Source organism: Panthera uncia, chromosome A2 (genome assembly GCF_023721935.1).
Source record: "Panthera uncia isolate 11264 chromosome A2, Puncia_PCG_1.0, whole genome shotgun sequence".
NCBI classification, from domain to species: Eukaryota; Metazoa; Chordata; class Mammalia; order Carnivora; family Felidae; genus Panthera; species Panthera uncia.
This window is the reverse complement of record NC_064816.1, coordinates 117,970,956-117,988,626: the sequence shown is the minus strand read 5'-3', so window position 1 is coordinate 117,988,626 and position 17,671 is coordinate 117,970,956. Positions and strand designations below refer to the sequence as shown.

At 43.6% G+C, this 17,671-nt stretch overlaps 1 protein-coding gene across 1 annotated transcript in view; it reads right to left on the bottom strand.

Annotated features, from left to right (window-relative positions):
- Positions 1-4,151: 4,151 nt before the first annotated feature.
- ITPRID1 (ITPR interacting domain containing 1) overlaps positions 4,152-17,671 on the bottom strand; it is a 115,852-nt gene continuing 102,332 nt past the window's right edge. Inside the window, exons 10-14 of the mRNA XM_049642288.1 lie at positions 13,482-13,564; positions 11,365-12,651; positions 6,628-6,755; positions 5,283-5,394; positions 4,152-4,810 (exon numbers count right to left, since the gene is read on the bottom strand). Coding sequence (XP_049498245.1) covers positions 4,505-4,810; positions 5,283-5,394; positions 6,628-6,755; positions 11,365-12,651; positions 13,482-13,564 — 1,916 coding nt within the window. The 3' untranslated portion in view covers positions 4,152-4,504. The remainder of the gene's footprint in view (positions 4,811-5,282; positions 5,395-6,627; positions 6,756-11,364; positions 12,652-13,481; positions 13,565-17,671) is intronic.

Genomic DNA, 17,671 nt, shown 5'->3' with positions numbered 1-17,671 from the left:
CCATGTTCCAGGCTTGTTCTAAAGGGCATTAATGTATGCATTAATTCTGGTAATTTATAGATGGTGACACTGCGGCTTAGGGGGTTACAGTAGTTTACCCAACACAGAGATAAGTAGTCGAGTCGGATTTAAGCTTCAAACCCTGGATGTAACTCCAGAGCTTGAGTCCCTAACTCCAGCATGCCATTGTCTATTAATGATAAAGCAGAAGACTCAGTGTGTAGGTCCATCTCTCCAGATCTTCACTCCCTCACTGTTCAAATGGGGAATACTCCCCTCAGCACTGTGAGACTCAAACGAGATAAAGTTTGTCACACGCAAAAGACTCCTAGTTTTATATAAACAAATGGTGTCCTGCATGGTCAGTCCATTTTATCCGCTTTGATCATATCAGCTAATAACCACCAAATCTTAATTTCCATCTGTTTTCTGTGGAATCAACTCAAGACAAAAGCATGCTGAAATTTGTTAAAATACATCTGGACTCCAAAGTGGAATCTTATTTAGCTTTAAGCTAGGTTCTGAGGAAAAAAAAAAAAATGTTTTCCAAGCCTAATGAGCAGTTTTGCTGTGAACACACTTTTGAGAACAAGAGATTGTAATGTAAGTGCTTGGCATGGCACATTGTGTATCACACTGAAATAAAGACATAGGCCAGCAAGGTATGCCCGAAGATTCCAGGTGGAAGGCATTTTCTTTGCCGGGTAACTCCAGAAAACACCTTGACATCCTGTCCATACCCACAACGTTTTATGATATATTAAGTTGAGCAAATTGATACCAGAGTGATGCACTGTAGCAGCTATAAATACCATGATATGCACATGAATTTGTTTGTTGTTTTTAACGTTTATTTATTTTTTTAAATATGAAATTTATTGTCAAATTGGTTTCCATACAACAGCCAGTGCTCCAGTGGTGCATTCAGTTAGCGCACGGTACTTATACACATGAATTTTCGAAGTTTATTTATGGAGAAGGTGGAAGAACGAAAGACAGGTGACATCATAAGGTCAGAGTTTCTGAGTTACCTGAGCGCTTGTTGTGGATTCTATCCTTGAGAGACTTGCTTCGTATCTTCGGGTGCTATAAATAATATTCAAACACCCAGCCTTGCATTTACTTTTAATGTTTACATTGTAAAGGAAAATTGCCTAATTGCTCACCTTCCTAGAATGTTTGTGTTGTATCCTCTGGGTGGAACAACTGTATACATTGAAAAGAAATTTCCATAATTTTTGTAATTGGCTACTTTATACAGACGTTTCCTGCAAGAGAATGAAGGTGTTCGATGGAGGAAACAAACAATCCTTACCCTGACCTACCTAATCAAATATGTATATTTAATCTGTTTCATCACATTTGGAATAGGACTTTTGGGAAAGGAAGGAAAACAGAACAAAGTCATCTGTTTACTGCTTCTCTATAAATAAAGATGAAACTGATGAGCAAGGTAGAAGTCAATGCTGTAAAAACAGAAATAAAGTCCACATGTCATTTTTTCTTTCTTTTCTCTCCTAATTTTGTTATTTAGTGACTGTCGCAACCAAATGGATTGTGAAAGCCTTCTTTAGCTGAGAGGGGTGGTATAGAAAGGAAAAGGGGAAATCAAAGAGTCCTTAGAAAACAGCAGGGAAAGATTGAATTGTAAGGTAGCCTCTCTGTCTAGAACAACAACTCTCAGTTTTAACTGCAAATCAGAATCATCTGAAGAACCTTAAAAATTTGTAGATACCTGGATCCCATCCCTGGGAATTCTTATTTAATTGATCTGGGGTGGGGCTTCAATGTCAGTATTTTTTAAAGCTCCCCAGTGAGTTTAAAGGGTATTCAAGATGGAGAACCACTGTGGACACCAGCAGTAATCCACAGATCCCCAGGTGGCCTGGGTTTCCAGAGGTCTCATGTCTATGAGAGGAAGGGCATGAGCTATGGAAGATATAGCATTGGCAATCAGGTCATCGGGGGCTGAAGACAGTCATGGTTCTGGAGAGATGGGCAGCCTCTCCACATCCTGGTTCCCTGTTTGTGCTCTTTGTTGGAAAGTTAGGAGACTAAGTAAGGAAATGCCATGAGATGTTTAGCGATCCTTGGGGTTTCCATATGCTACCCTTCATCTGAAGGCAACAGGTCTCCTTTTCCTCCTCCATCATATCTGAAGTCATCTGGCTGATTATCCAGGCAGAAACCACAGCAAACTTTCCAAAGCCTACATTGGAGAAATAAAGATAAACCAGGGAGCCTGGAGTCTGACCCAGACAAAGAGGAAAAAGCTTAAAAATTTTAGAAAAAGACAATTTAGGGGGATATATATGCAATATAACAGGAGCCAAGTTGGGGCTGGAAGCTGAACCATCATGTAGGAGCCAAAACAGGGATGTACTAAAGGGAAATGAGGCAACGGGAGATACAGAGAGGGGCATAATAATGGCAAGACACAGAGTTTTTTTTGGTGCAAGACTGCTCTGGGAAGTATGATCTTGTGACTTCTCTCTAAGTCTCTAGGATATCCTAAAAGTTCTTGCTGGGCCAGTGTAATTTGACCCAAGTGATGCATGAGGGAGACCAATTTGGCAGAGGCCAGTATAGCTCAGAGGGAAGGAAGCTAGAGGCAGTTAGGAGGCCCCTCTGTTGGGTCTTCACTGGGTAACAGGTTCTGAAGGGGCTTGTGGGAATGGCATTACGGCAGTAAACTCAGCAGTGATGTGTTCATTGATTCTGGGGGAAGAGAGTGAAGGAGGATGAGGCGACAACGTGAATTTGTGGTTCTGAGTCTGCATGTCAAGGAGAACAGTAATGCCATCAACAGAGAGTATCAGGAAGATGAACTGATTCGGGAAATAACAGGATAAGTGTTAGATGCTGAGTGAGACATACAGGCAGGTCTTCCGAGTGAAACTATCTGACAGAGAGTAGAAAGTGCTGGATAGGAATTCCAGAGAGGGCGGGAACTGGAGCTAAAGATGCTTGTAGACTGAGTGTGTATATTGGGGAAGTGGGTGTGGAGAGAGAAAAAGAAGAGACTGTGGGATGGTCCAGAGGGTAGGAGAGGTCTACTGAAGCCAAAGGTTTCTGAAAAGCAAGGAGGATGAAGCATGAGAAGGGCTAGGCGACCCATTCTGGTAGTGGGGGGTCTCAAAAGAATTAGCCTCCTAGTTTCTGTGCTAGGAAGTGACCTCCACTTGCCCATCTTATACAAATTATAACTTCTCTCAAGGGGTTACTTTTTCCGGTTTTTCTGACGATTCCATTCCTCGATTATTCCCTGTTCCTTAGCATTCCTTCAGTACTTCAAGCCTGCCAATGCATCCTGCATTTCCCTGGGATGGCGGCCTCACACACCTCTCCGGCTGCACGCAAGCAGCTTGACGCTTTCTCACCTCAGGGATTATACCAATGGTGTCATGACCGGAAGTGCTGCCCAGCTGCAAGTCCCCGGCGGTGTGTTCTCCACAGGCAGTCTGCGTGATTTTTAGATGTAACCCTGACTATATGACAATCCTGTTTAAAACCTGTAATGGCTTCCACATGGAAGAAGGATCTGCTCTCAGACTCTGGTGCACAATGGGTCCCGTGGACTTCGTCTCCCTCCGTGCTCCCATCACTCATGTGCTCAGCGACTCCGGCTGTTTTTGTCTCAGGGCCGTTAAGGTTCCCATTCCTTCTGCTTTAAAGGTTCTTTCCCCAGAATTTCACATGGCTTCCTCTTCCTCACTCTTTGGGTCTTAGTCAAATAGCCTCCTGTCAGCAAGGTCTTCCTTGTCACCCTCAGGAATGCCATATGCTTTTCTTCCACACCACCCCCTACGTTGTTCCCACACTATCCTCTCCGATGGCATTTGTCAATATTGAAATCATCTTACTCGTTTGTTGTTATTTTCTCTCTTTGTCTAACATCTTGGCTACCAAGATACATATTCCCTGTGCCAGGAACACAGTAGGTGCTCATTTATTCTGTATTGAATGAATATTGAAATAATTGAGTTTATCCTGGGTTCAACAACAGAATATATGTATATTTAAGTAGGCTTCATGCCCCAATATGGGGCTTGAACTCATGACCCTGAGATCAAGACCTGAACTGAGATCAAGAGTCAGAGGCCTAACTGACTGAGCTACCCAGTCATCCCCAGAGTAGAATATTTAAAAAAAAATTTTTTTTAATGTTCATTCATTTTTGAGAGAAAGACAGAGAATGAGCAGGGGAGGGGCAGAGAGAGAGAGAGAGACAGACAGACAGACAGAATCCAAAGGAGGCTCCAGGCTCTGAGCTGTCGGCACAGAGACCGACACTGGGCTAAAACTCATGAACCCCAAGATCATGACCTGAGCCAAAGTCAGACACTTAACCGACTGAGCCCCCCAGCTGCCCCCCAGAGTAGAATGTTTTCAAAAATAGCTGAAGAAGAATTGATAGACACCTTTTGGGGGGAAATTTAGATTTCCTTGTCTGGTGAGAATGTGCTCTTATGTTTTGCAGGAAGGTCATCAAAACGGCTCTGATCTAGAGGAAGTCATTTGTATCCTTTTCTCCAATAGGACAATTTGACAAAGGGACTGGACCTGACTCAGCCTGAGCTGGAGGAGATATCCTGGTGTTGCTCTTCCAGGTGGGTGGGGAACAGGCAGCTGTATGGGTCACGCTTGAGCCGGGAACCTGCTGGTATTCATCCAGAAGAAAGGCAACCTGGGAGGCCATGGCTGAGTGGATTTTAGCACACGAAGTCTGGCCATCGTTTTCTTCTGTCCAGTTACAGTGATGCAGATTTGTATAGTGTTTCCATTGTTCCTCTGTGAGAAGCTCAAACTGCTACAAGGAAAATAAGAAAAGAAAGAGAGGACAATTTACCATATTTGTGCCAAATAACTAAGCCAGACTTGTGGGAAAGGTACTCATGGGCAGGGAATTCTCTAGAGTGGGCTCTGTGAGCTAGCAGGAGCTTCTGGAAGTGACTAAGCCACACTAGCTCAAAAGTTGTGTTTCTTTTTCTCTTTGGGGAAATGGCTAATAATATTTATCTCTTATTTACAAGGCAGGAGGAAAGATTGGCATAGGAATTAGATGACCTGAGTTCTAATCCTGCACTGCCATCAGCTAGGCAGCCACGTGGCCTTGGGCCAAGTGATGCACTTTTCTGGGCTTCAGTTTCTTTATATTTAAAATAGAGGCATTGGCACATAACCCTAGCATCTGAAATGAATGTGCAATCAGGTTTTGATTTAACGCATCCCTCCTACGGTGGGCAGGATGTGATCAATCTTCACACCCCACTGCCTCGTACCAATAGAATCTCGTCTTTGATTTGCCGAGCCCGGTCTCCTAACTGAAACTCCAGCTCCTCCACCTGCTGCCGCAGGGCCTGGCGTAGAGTCTGCAGTTGCTCTGCCTCTTCCCTGCACGGAAAGAATAGAAAATCACCAAATTTCACATCACCTCCAAGCGCAGTCCTCCATCGTCCCTCTCAAGATGGAGGTCACTCCTCTGACATTTCTTTTCTTTTCTCTTCTCTTCTTTTCTCTTCTCCTCTTTTCTTTTTTCTTTCCTTTTCTTTTCTTTTCAGTTTATTTATTTTGAGAGAGAGAGAGAGAGAGAGAGAGAGAGAGACAGAGAGAAGAATCCCAAGCAGGCTCTGCAAGGTCGGCGTGGAGCCCAAGGCAGGTCTCAAACCCACAAACCATGAGATCATGACCTGAGTTGAAACCAAGAGTCCGAAGCTTAACCGACTAGTCACCCAGGTGCCTCACTCCTCTGGCATTTCTTAAAAGGGAATGTCACCTTCTTTATTTGTATCAGTTGCAGACATAGGTATATTACCAGGGCAGGTTTTCTTTCTTTTAAAATGTTTTTTTTTTTTTTTTAATTTATTTATTTTTGAGAGACAGAGCTTGAGCAGGGGAGGGGCAGAGAAAGAGAGAGACACAGAATCAGAAGTAGGCTCCAGGCTCTGAGCTGTCAGCACAGAGCCCAACGCGGGGCTCGAACACGCAAACCATGGGATCATGACCTGAGCTGAAGTCGGATGCTCAACCAACTGAGCCACCCAGGCGCCCCAGGTTTCCTTTCTTGTTTAAACAACTCTATTGCAGAATAATTTGCATCCCACAAAATTTACCTATTTTAACAGTATACTACAATGATTTTTAGTAAAGTTGCCAAGTGGTATCTCTCACCACCAGTTTAAGAATGCTTCCATCTGCCCCATAAAAGCTGTGCCCCTTAACAGTTGAACCCTATTCCCACCCTTCAGGACCAGGCAATGCCTAATCTACTTTTGGGATATATGCTTTTAATCTATGTGAAAATAATGCAGATTTTCAACATTTACATTTGCATAAGTCCCATTGACATCAATTGAAGATATCCTGCTGGCCACCCCTCTTCCCAGCTGACTGCCCATCCTCTGACTTCAAATAGCCTTGGCCTTAAAGAGTAAGTGTTGCTATCTAGCAAATAGCTCTCACTGACTCCCACTGAGAAAGCAAAGGACAAGAACAGGAAAGCAAAGGAAAAGGACTCATTTCTCATTAATCCTGCTCCCTGGTGCTCATCTGTCCTGCCCTGATTACCTTTCCTTGCTCCAGGTGTGTGGGCTGCTACTTACTTTTATGACTCTCTTCAATAATTACCTTTCCTCCTCTGACATGTCCCTGTAAAAGAGTGCCTGCTGTCCTGTAAGGTGCCGTTCAATTTCCTCTAAATGCTCCCGGAAACACTGGCACACCGTCTTCATGGCTTCCATCTCCTGGACTGTGCACTGAGAACAATTAGAAAAGAGCTGAGAAGGGAGTCCTTCCTGATTCACTGCAAGAGCTCACCATGGCCGAGCCTGCCTTCCCACTTGGGCTCCCTGGTCTGCAGTGGAGCCCTATTGCTAATGTGTGGGGGAGAAAAGAGGGAAAGGCCAGCCTTTGGCTTCTCCAGGCTAGTGGAGGCAATACTGGTCTGGGACAGAAGAGCAGCTGTTATAGGATGGCCCTTGGTGGCATCATGTCCCAGAGACAGAAAGTCTGTCTGGAGGACTAGGTGATGTGGGGGTGCGAGGATGTAGATAAAGGGAGAGCAGTAGACAAACGCCCAGAGCGAGGGCTTGTGCTTAGAAAAGTTGAGTCTTGTTAAATCTTGTTTAATTTGGGTGCTGAATACTGCCTCACTCTGAATCTCAATAACATTGAACACATCTGTCTGGATGGTATGTGTTTGATTAGAGAGAGTCTGCTTAGAATATTTTTTTATTAGTCTTAGCCCTGCTTAACCACAATCCCTGGTGGTGAAATCTGCAGGATCAGCTCCATGTAGCTAACAAGCTCATCTGGAGTAAGGCAGACATAGATGAGGCATCCTACTCTCTCATGAAGTGAATCTAGAATTGAACTCTGTCTATTCTCCCTATCCTGCTCCTTATTGCTCCTGATGTGAATCGTTCTTTAAATCGTACTTTCTCTGCATGACTGTGCTTCTGCCTTGGTTTCCTAATTTATGTATCTTCCTGCAGCCCCGAAGCCCAGTCCATTTGTCAGGAACCTCACGATTTGCTGAATTTTTACTAGTTACCCGCCTAGTTTTCCAGCCCAGGTTGGATCATGCTTTGAACAGATGCATGATCCAGAACCCCAGCATCTCCATCCATCTGACTTTAAGTGACATTAATGCTTTTTAGGCTGTAATGCTCTCTCTCCCAGGCCTGGTAGAGCTTCTGGAAAGCTCTTTAATTTTTTTTTTTAATGTTTATTTATTTTTGAGATACCAAGAGAGACAGAGCATGAGGATGGGGGGGCAGGCAGAGAGAGGAGATACAGAATCTGAAGCAGGCTTCAGGCTCTGAGCTGTCAGTACAGAGCCCGTATGGGGCTTGAACTCACGAATGGTGAGATCATGACCTGAGCCGAAGTCGGATGCTGAACTGACTCAGCCACCCAGGCACCCCTGGAAAGCTCTTTAAAAGAAGCTGATTTTTATGGCAGCCCTCTTTCAACTTCCTCTTATTCCTTCCACAGAGACTGGTCTTACAACTGTGTTAATTCCTCTTAGCCCTGTTTTTAGGAAGTCTCAGATTTCTTACTCTTGTCCCCAAAACGCCATGGTCAAATCCTGGCAGCCTCATGGTTATTTTTACTGAAATTGTCATAATGGATATACTTTCCTTCAAGTGATGTTTTTCTACTGAAAACTCCTCATCATTTTGCTTTGAGAGTTCAGTTTTGATTCCGTCCTCTAATATTTTTACATGAAAAACATACTTTACATGGCAAAACTCTCAAATTACTTTGGCTTCAGTGTGAGTACATTCGAACCAGGTAGAGGAGTCTTTGAACTGTTATTGATGTTGACAAGCATGCTTGAAAGGTGACCTCAGTAGGGCTCTTGAAACCAGAAAAATATTAGAGGCCATGGAGGGCTCTTATTATAGAGAAGTGTTCTGAAACGGAATGGCAAACTGACTTGTCCAAGGTCAAAAAAGGGCAGATTTCAAGCGCAGGTATCCTGATTCATTTATTCTCTTCTCAAGATCTAACTGAGTTATGGCAGGGATTATTAACTACAGTGTAGCTGGACACAGGGAGAAGTTATTCGTTTCTTAAGAGTGAGTTGTTTGAATGGTCCTAATTGACAAGTTCTAGGGATGGTGAGGCCAGGGGCATGGAAATATGGCACTCAAGTAGGCTGAGCATTAGAGACATTAAATATTATGCTTCATCTAGTTATTTTAGGGTAACCCTTTGTGATTGGAAGGCATGCAGGGCTGGAATTTAGGAATAACTGATGGCCATTTGGTCCCTCAGAAGGGAGTGATGCAGAAGATTCTGAAACACTGCCATCTTCTGGTCATTTGGAAATACTAAAGCTACATTTCAGCTCTAGAACAGGTATAGAAGTAGTTTCAGAGAAAAGGAAAAATTTCGGCAAGGAAAACAAAAAAGAAGTGTTTTGAACTCTTTTTTCCAATATAAGTGTTGGGTTGTAACCCAAGGTTAATTGAAGGTCTACTTTGATGACCCAAGCCCATTAAAACAGACTTTAACTTCAATAGTAAGAGCAACAGCACCAGAAAACATTGAAACTTCACTTTTGAGTTGGCTCCTATTACCTTCTACGTTCTGTGTATGCTTCCTTTTTATTTAATCTAAATAATAAACATTATAGAAGCATTTTCTAATATCTAAAAATCTTTTTCAGATAATATCATTTTCTCTCCTGGAGATTTTTTTTAAATTAATAAATTATTATGAAGAATTCACACACATATATAAGAATTAATCATGCCTACAAACCATTATTTTAGATGACCCACAGGACAACAAAAATGGAATCTGCCAATTAGTCAAATGAGTCTCTGCACAGTTACATATTTCTCTGTAAGGGGATGAGATGGGGATTTTTTCTGAGTCTTTTATCTAAAATTGCACTTACTTTCAATGTGCAGTTGGAACTTCCATTGACAGGTAAAGAGATAGTACCTATCCCTGCCTATAATCTTCATGTGGTTCAAGATCTATTTTCCAGATAATTTTTTTTATAAATAATTTTTGTAGTCCTAGTTAGCACTTAGCATCTGATTTAGAGACATTTTTCTCCAGAATATTTTTCAGGCCTTACAAACCCAGACTCACCCACCATAGATGGCTTTTCTCTTCATTCTTGAGTTTGTTCTTCAGTTTAAGTAGCCTCCTCTCATGGGTGAATGCATTCCCCCATTTTTACTTGCTTTTCTGCAAGTGTGTGTGTGTGCATGTGTGTATACCCGCACGTAAGTATAATAATGCACTTGTGTGTTGATTATTTTCTTTGAATGTATGTTTGTGGTCCCTTGAATCTAAATATGGAGAAATGCACTATCATCTAATAAAACCTGACATGTCATGCATTTCAGGATGTATAATGTCAGATCAAGTTGTTGTAAAAATAGCATCAAAAATTTTTTTTTAATGTTTATTTTTGAAGGAGAAAGAGACAGAGTATGAGCGGGAGAGGGACAGAGAGAGCGGGAGACGCAGAATCTGAAGCAGGCTCCAGGCTCCCAGCTGTCAGCACAGAGCCCTACATGGGGCTTGAACCCATGAGATCATCACCTGAGCTGAAGTTGGACTCTTAACTGACTGAGGCACCCAGGCGCCCCCTCATTTTTTTTTTTTTTTTTTTGATAATTGTGAATTCTAGGAGGAGAGCAGGCTAAGGTAATGTGAGACAAGGTTTTAGAAGACATGAGCTGGTTGTATGGACACTCTCATTTAAACGCCTACTCATTTGAAAGCCACACACAAGTCTAAAGATGGTCATTGTGCATAATGAGATGCAAAACCCCTGTATTTTCTGCAGAAGTGCTGATGTCTCATAGTGTCAAGTGAAGAGAAAGGTCTATTTCCAGTTGCCAGATATCTCCACACAGCTGGGTCTACGTGGGCCCAAGGTCATCTGTTAACACCAGCTAGAGAAATGAGGAGGGCTCTGTCTGCATGGAGGGTCACTCACCCGTGGAGTGACTTAGGCTTAATCGGTGGTCCTCGTTCTAATCAGTGTCTTCCTGCCTGGCTTCCAGAGCCAGTCCTTATCCTGTACCTGGCTCTGAGCTTCCCCCCATGCTATGTCTCAGAAGCAGCCATACAATTAGCATTTTCTAGGGCTTTCTGTGTGCTGGGCACTGTTTTGAGTGCCTGAGTGTGCTGAGTGCTTCACAAGCAATCTCTCACTTAACCTAAAACAAGCCTGTGTTGGTGGCATGAACAGTCTCCCTATTTTACAAAACAGGCTCAGAGAGCGTTCATACCTTGCGCTAGATTATTCAGCTAAGTGAATTTAGGACAGAGAACTGTTCAGTCAGACTGAATTGGAGATAAGTACAGATGCGTTACTGGTTATAACCTTACACATGACTTTATTGTTCTAGATCCCTCTGTAAATGGGGATTAATAATGAAATTTGCCTCACTTCAGAAGGTGATTGATTGGACGCATCAGATAAGAAGAAATTTGAGGGCATATATGGTAAGCTATAAAACACTTTACAGAGGGGCGCCTGGGTGGCTCGGTCGGTTGAGCGTCCGACTTCGGCTCAGGTCATGATCTCACGGTCCGTGAGTTCGAGCCCCGCATCAGGCTCTGTGCTGACCGCTCAGAGCCTGGAGCCTGTTTCGGATTCTGTGTCTCCCTCTCTTTCTGCCCCTCCCCTGTTCATGCTCTGTCTCTCTCTGTCTCAAAAATAAATAAACGTTAAAAAAAAAATTAAAAAAAAAAACACTTTACAGATACTACTCATGATCTGAGATAGAAAGGCATGCCCTCAGTGCCCGCATTCAGGAGGCCTGAACATTATCCCCAACGTGGTATCGCTCCATCTGTCTTCCCGTCTTTGCAGAGATGAATACTTACCGAACACAACTCCCTCACTGTAGTGTCCTGAAGGACGTTCAAAGTCTTCATGAACTGGGCCTCCAGATGATTATGGAAGCATGGGCAGTGCCTACAGGCTGAGGGCACAGGGTTGGGGCTCTGCCTCTCTGAGTGGCAGTGCGAACAGTGATGACAGCAGACACAGCAGTGAGTGGGTACGGCATGGCTGATGCCCGCTGGGTAGATACGAGGGAAGCCTGTGTCTAGAGAGGCAGATTTGGTGAGACTTGGGGCCGAACAGCAATGCCAGGGCCTAGGCTCACGTATATAGGTCTGAATGGAAACATCACTGCACTGTCTTGATTCTGTCTCCAGTCCTGGTTCTGTTGTGGGGACAGGGTCACACAGAGTGCATTCTAAAGTTGTTCCTTTAGAATCAGTCCCCAGAGCCACAGCATTCTGAGCAGCCGATGCCAGATTGGAGGACATCTGGACTGTCACAGCCTTGGAGCTCACAGTGTTTGAGTCAGCATTTGGAGGAAGGTTTTCCATCTCAGGTTCTGCCTTAGGTGGTATTTGACCCAAAGCACTAAATGTTGGCTTTGCTTGGGGAGTATCTCCAGCCAGTTTGCCTAGGTGGGGAATGGACTTTTTGGATATTTGAATGAGGTCAACTGTATAGGGCATGATGTTACTGGGCTTGGGGACGTGCTGTGGTGGACTTTCTCCCATCGGTAAGATACTGTTGGTGTCAGAATAAGTTTTACTGCCTTCTTCTTCGGTTGGGGCCTCAGAGTCAACATGGAGGAACTTGTGAGCAGGTTCAATTCCAGGTGATCTTTGGAACTCGCAGCAGTGGGTTTGCACATGTATTTCCCCAGGCCCCTCAGGCTTCAGCAACCCGTCCTTCATTTTTGCGATATGGGTCGCCAAAAACCCCAGAGGACAATCACATGTAGAGGTGACTGTGCCCACCACAGTCTCACATTCAGTTGGGGGCATGGGTGGGGGCTGCCTCACGTGGCTCCCTTTCCCCGAGCGCTCTCCCCCTCTGGTGGTCCTGTGAAGGGCACTATCTGGAGTCAGTGGCCGTGGCGGCTCCTCCATATCCTCAAACTGAGACTCTTTCTCCGCCATTTGTATCGAGGCCTTTTCTTCCAAGAGACTCCAGCCTTGATATGGAAAGGATGTGCCCACCGTACCCTTGTAATCAGACTCATCTGACTCTGGTTGGCAGCCCTGGGGTGAGACTGCATGCTGGCTCTGATCCCTCGGCTGTCTACATCCATCCTCAGCAGGACTCTGGCTGCTTGGCAAGGAAGGCATCTGTGTGAGAAACCAGGATAAAGGCAAATGGGTCGGGAGGGTGGTGGAAGCACTCGGTTTAAGAAGTGGGTGCGACTGGGGCACCTGGGTGGCTCAGTCTGTTAAGCGTCTGACTCTTCATCTTGGCTCAGGTCATGATCTCACGGTTCATGGGTTTGAGCCCCACCTCTGACTCCGCGCTGCAGACCCTGCTTTAGATTTTCTCTCTTTCTCTCTCTCTCTCTCTCTCTCTCTGCCCCTCCTCAGCTCACACACGCGCACTCTGTCTCTGTCTCTTGGGAAAAAAAAAATGTGTGTGTCGTTTCTTTATCATTACCATTGACTTAGGAGTCAGGAGATCAGGGTTACAAATTCAGGTTTATGTTAGTTTACTACTTTAACTGGGACCTTCTCTCTAGGAGGCTCACCTTCCTTATTTAGCAAAGTCAAAAGAAAAAAAAAAAAGGAAAGGAATGCTAAGCTTTATGGCACCTTGCTTTTTTTTTTTATTTGTTTAATGTTTATTTATTTTTGAGAGAGACAGAGTGTTGAGTGGGGGAGGGGTAGAGAGAGAGGGAGACACAGAATCTGAGGCAGACTTGGAGCTGTCAGCAAGGAGCCCGAGGCAGGGCTCGAACTCAAGGACTGCTAGATCATGACCTGAGCTCAACTGGCTGAGCCCCCCAGGTGTCCCTATGGCACCTTGTTTATTGTGACTTCATCGTCCCCTGTCCCTTGGGTGCCTAGGGTGCATATCTTCTAAGGGCTGGTTGCTCTTTTCCAAATGTGGCAGCGTGTAATCTACTTATCTTTCTTTTTACTCCTATTCCAGCCCTCCAGGGACTTTCTACCTGCAGGGGCAGTGGTTCTGGTGGTTCATCCAGGAACCCACTGCTGTCAGACTGGCAGCTGTTTTCTCTGTTCACTGTGGCACCTGTGGAAAGAAATAAAGAGGCCTGGAGTAAGTGAAGGGAAATAGGCTGTCAACAGGACTGAGATCAAACCCCCTCTGTGCCCGACATGCCGTAGATCCTCATAAATGCCCAATGCAGAAATGTAGATGAAGGAGGGAATTACAAGGATTTACTTTATCGATTGTCAGAGGGCCCATGGAAAATTGTGCCACTGGTTTCCTGATACAAGGAGTAAAAACATGAAATAAAGTAAAAAGAACTACCATCTCTTAAAACTAAATAACAAATGATTGTGATGCGTCTTGACTAAGGGGAAGAAAATCCAGCAGGAAATGCGTGTATCTTAAATGCCACGCTGATAAAACAAAAAACAAAATGTATATATCTGTGTGTATATATTTTGCAATGAACTGAATATTATGGCCCCCAAAAGTCATATGTTGAAATCCTAACCCCCACGGTGATGGTATTAAGAGGTGGGGCCTTCAGGAAGTGATCAGGAAATGAGAGCCGAGGTCTCATTAATAGAGTTAGTACCTTATAAAAAAGACCCCAAAGAGGAGAGCCCCCTTGTCCCTTCCACCATGCAGGAACACAGTGCGAAGGTGACCATCTGTGGACCAGGAAGTGGCTCTTCACCAGGCACTGAAATGGCCCAGCACCTTGATCTTGAACTTCTAGCCTCCAGAACTGGGAGAAATCCATTTCTGTTGTTTATAAGCCACTCAATGTGTGGTATTCTGTTATAGCAGCCCTAACTGACTAAGACATGTATATCTTCTTTATTTATTTTTTTTAACGAAATGTTAGATAAGAACCTAGCTAGCTTCATCTGGACTCTATATGACTACAAGTCTGTGCTCATGTTTTAGACTGCTTCTCTTGTCATTGCAATAGGCTGGAAGGGGCAGAGAAAGAACAGTGTTAAGTGAGGGCAGATAACAACTTTGTAAACATAAGCGTCTGGAAATTCTAAATCTATTTGAACTTTTTGCATAGATATGTTACATTAGCGGGGGTGGGGGATATGGGTGGCTACTAGAGGATCAACTTGCTAAAGATTAAATTGTAGGATTTTTTTGCTGCTCTTTAATAAGAAATGCTTTATGGGGTTAGAAGAGGAAGTCACCTGGGCAGAGGGCATTTGGAGAATAGCCCTTCTTCTACAAGAAGCAGAAAGAGGAGCCTCATTTGTCCTAGGAGAAAGGTTGGGTGTGGGTCTGGGGAGTGGGGTTGTTGATGGATGTCATGCTTGGCTATTTGGTATCTAAGTGAGAAACAGGGAATTTACCTTTGCTTGAAGCACTAGCTGCTGCAGAGGAGTTAAAAGCAAAAAGCACACAAACAAGCAGTCCAACCTCTGCTTAAGTGTTCTGGATCCAGCCCTCAGGGGAAGCCCTGCTAATAAGGGTAGCAGCACCTCATCTCCTTGTAGGACTCTCTCCCACCAGTCTTAACTGCCCATCTGTCTGAACAGAGATAATTGGTGGAGATGTGGTTCCAGAGGTGGTCTCCCCAACCCAAATTCCAACTATCCCATCCTGGGGTCAGAGTAAAGAGAAAGAAGCTTAGCTTTGTAGAATCTAAGTTTATAAACTCCATATTCTTTAATTCAGCCTCCATTAAAGTGAAAATCTAAAAATCAGAGACTGTAAGTTTTTTTTTTAATATGAAATGTATTGTCAAGTTGGTTTCCATACAACACCCAGTGCTCATCCTAACAGTTGCCCTCCTCAATGCCCATTACCCACCCTCCCCTCCCTCCCACCCCCCATCAACACTTAGTTTAGTCTCAGTTTTTAAGAGTCTCTTATGGCTTGCCTCCCTCCCTCTCTTTTTTTTTCTTCCCCTCCCCCAAGGTCTTCTGTTAAGTTTCTCAGGATCCACATAAGAGTGAAAACGTATGGTATCTTTCTTTCTCTGTATGACTTATTTCACTTAGCATAACACTCTCCAGTTCCATCCACGTTGCTACAAAAGGCCAGATTTCATTCTTTCTCATTGCCAAGTAGTATTCCATTGCGCATATAAACCACAATTTCTTTATCCATTCATCAGTTGATGGACATTTAGGCTCTTTCCATAATTTGGCTATTGTTGAAAGTGCTGCTATAAACATTGGGGTACAGGTGCATCAGCACTCCTGTATCCCTTGGGTAAATTCCTAGCAGTGCTATTGCTGGGTCATAGGGTAGATCTATTTTTAATTTTTTGAGGAAACTCCACACTGTTTTCCAGAGGGGCTGCACCAGTTTGCATTCCCACCAACAGTGCAAGAGGGTTCCCATTTCTCCACATCCTCTCCAGCGTCTATAGTCTCCTGATTTGTTCATTTTAGCCACTCTGACCAGCGTGAGGTGGTATCTCAGTGTGGTTTTGATTTGTATTTCCCTGCTGAGGAGTGATGTTGAGCATCTTTTCATGTGCTTATTGGCCATCTGGATGTCTTCTTTAGAGAAGTGTCTATTCATGTTTTCTGCCCATTTCTTCACTGGATTATTTGTTTTTTGGGTGTGGAGTTTGGGGAGTTCTTTATAGATTTTGGATACTAGCCCTTTAATAGGAGACTGTAAGTTTTTAATAGCTGAAACCTAGAGTGATGGGAGAAAATTTGAGAAAACAATGTCTTTGACCTTGCTGTTACCTCTTATTCTATAGTTAAGGGTAAAACATGGAAAATGGTTTCTGGTTATAGACTTAAAGAAGACTTCTGCTTCTGGCAAGCTGGAGTAATAAGAACTATATTTCCCTCCCCTGAAACAACTAAAAAACTGGACAAGGTATGTGAAAAAATGGTTTCAAGAGTACAGGCATCAGATAATTAAAAATGGCTGTAGCTGTCCCTGAAAGTCAGGAACAAATAATGTGGGCCCTATGATCACTCAGCTTCCTGCCTTGAGATGGTTTGCAGGCTGTGGTGTAGGGAGGGAGGGCAGACCCAGGCAGAACCTGGCAGACTCCCTAAGTTGAAAAGATAAAACTAAGAGTCTGGAATGACTGAGCCAGCTGGAGTTTGCAGGAAGAGTGGAAGAGAGGAGAGATCTTCACAAAGAGATAACTCACAGAAACCCCCCTTAGTATTTACCAGAGAGGCTGATCAGCTCCTGAGGAAACGCCAAAGACTAGGTAAAGAATCATTGGAAAGGATTAGAAGACACAGTGCCTACCACTCATGCAGGCCTGGAATAGTGCAATGCTTCCATCAGCCAGATTCCCAAGCCTCACAATTCTCAGAGCACTGGTGAGGCAGAGTACTCAGAAGGTCTTACTTCAGGAGTGAGGACCAATTTCCCCCACATCACAAATCCTAAAAGTGAGAGTTGAAAGGATCAGACTGGTTCCCAGTAACTCAGCTGTGTCCCAGACCTAAGCTCAAGCATATTTATGGAAATAGAGTAATATCTAGCACCCACAAAGTAAAATCTACAATATCTGGCATCTAACAAAAAATATCAGGCATGTAAAGGAGCATAAAAGTATGACCCATAGTGAGGAAAACAACCCAATAAACTGAAACTGACACAGATGTTAGAATTACCTCTCAGGATAATGGTCTGACTATGGTCCATATGTTTAAGAAGCTAGAAGAAAGATTAAATATGATAAGGAGGAGACTGCTAGATATTAAAAAATACCCAAATAGAAATTCCAAAAATGAAAACTACAATGTCTCAGGTAAAATACATATTGGGTGGAATTAACAGCATTTTAGAAATTGCAGGAGAAAAAATTCATGAAATTGAAGACATAGCAGTAGAAAGTATCCCTAATACAAAATAGACATTATAGCTTTCAGCCTTTTGGCTAAGATCAAGTGTAAAAAGCAGAGATTAAAGAAAAATTTCTTTAAATCAAAAGAGCATCTGTGAGCCATGGGACAAGCCAAGTAATGGAACATGTAGGTCATTGGAATATCCCAAAGAGGAGGGGGTGCACTGGAAGAAATGTTTCAAAAAAAAGTTTCTTTCAAGATGTTCAACAAACCCCAAGCACAAGAAATATATACCAAGAAGAAAACTGTACCAAGGTACATCAAAGTGAAATTTTCCAACACAAATGATGAAGAGAAAAGTCTTAAAATCAGCCAGAAACAAAAAGACACATTATACACAAAGGAAACAAAGTTA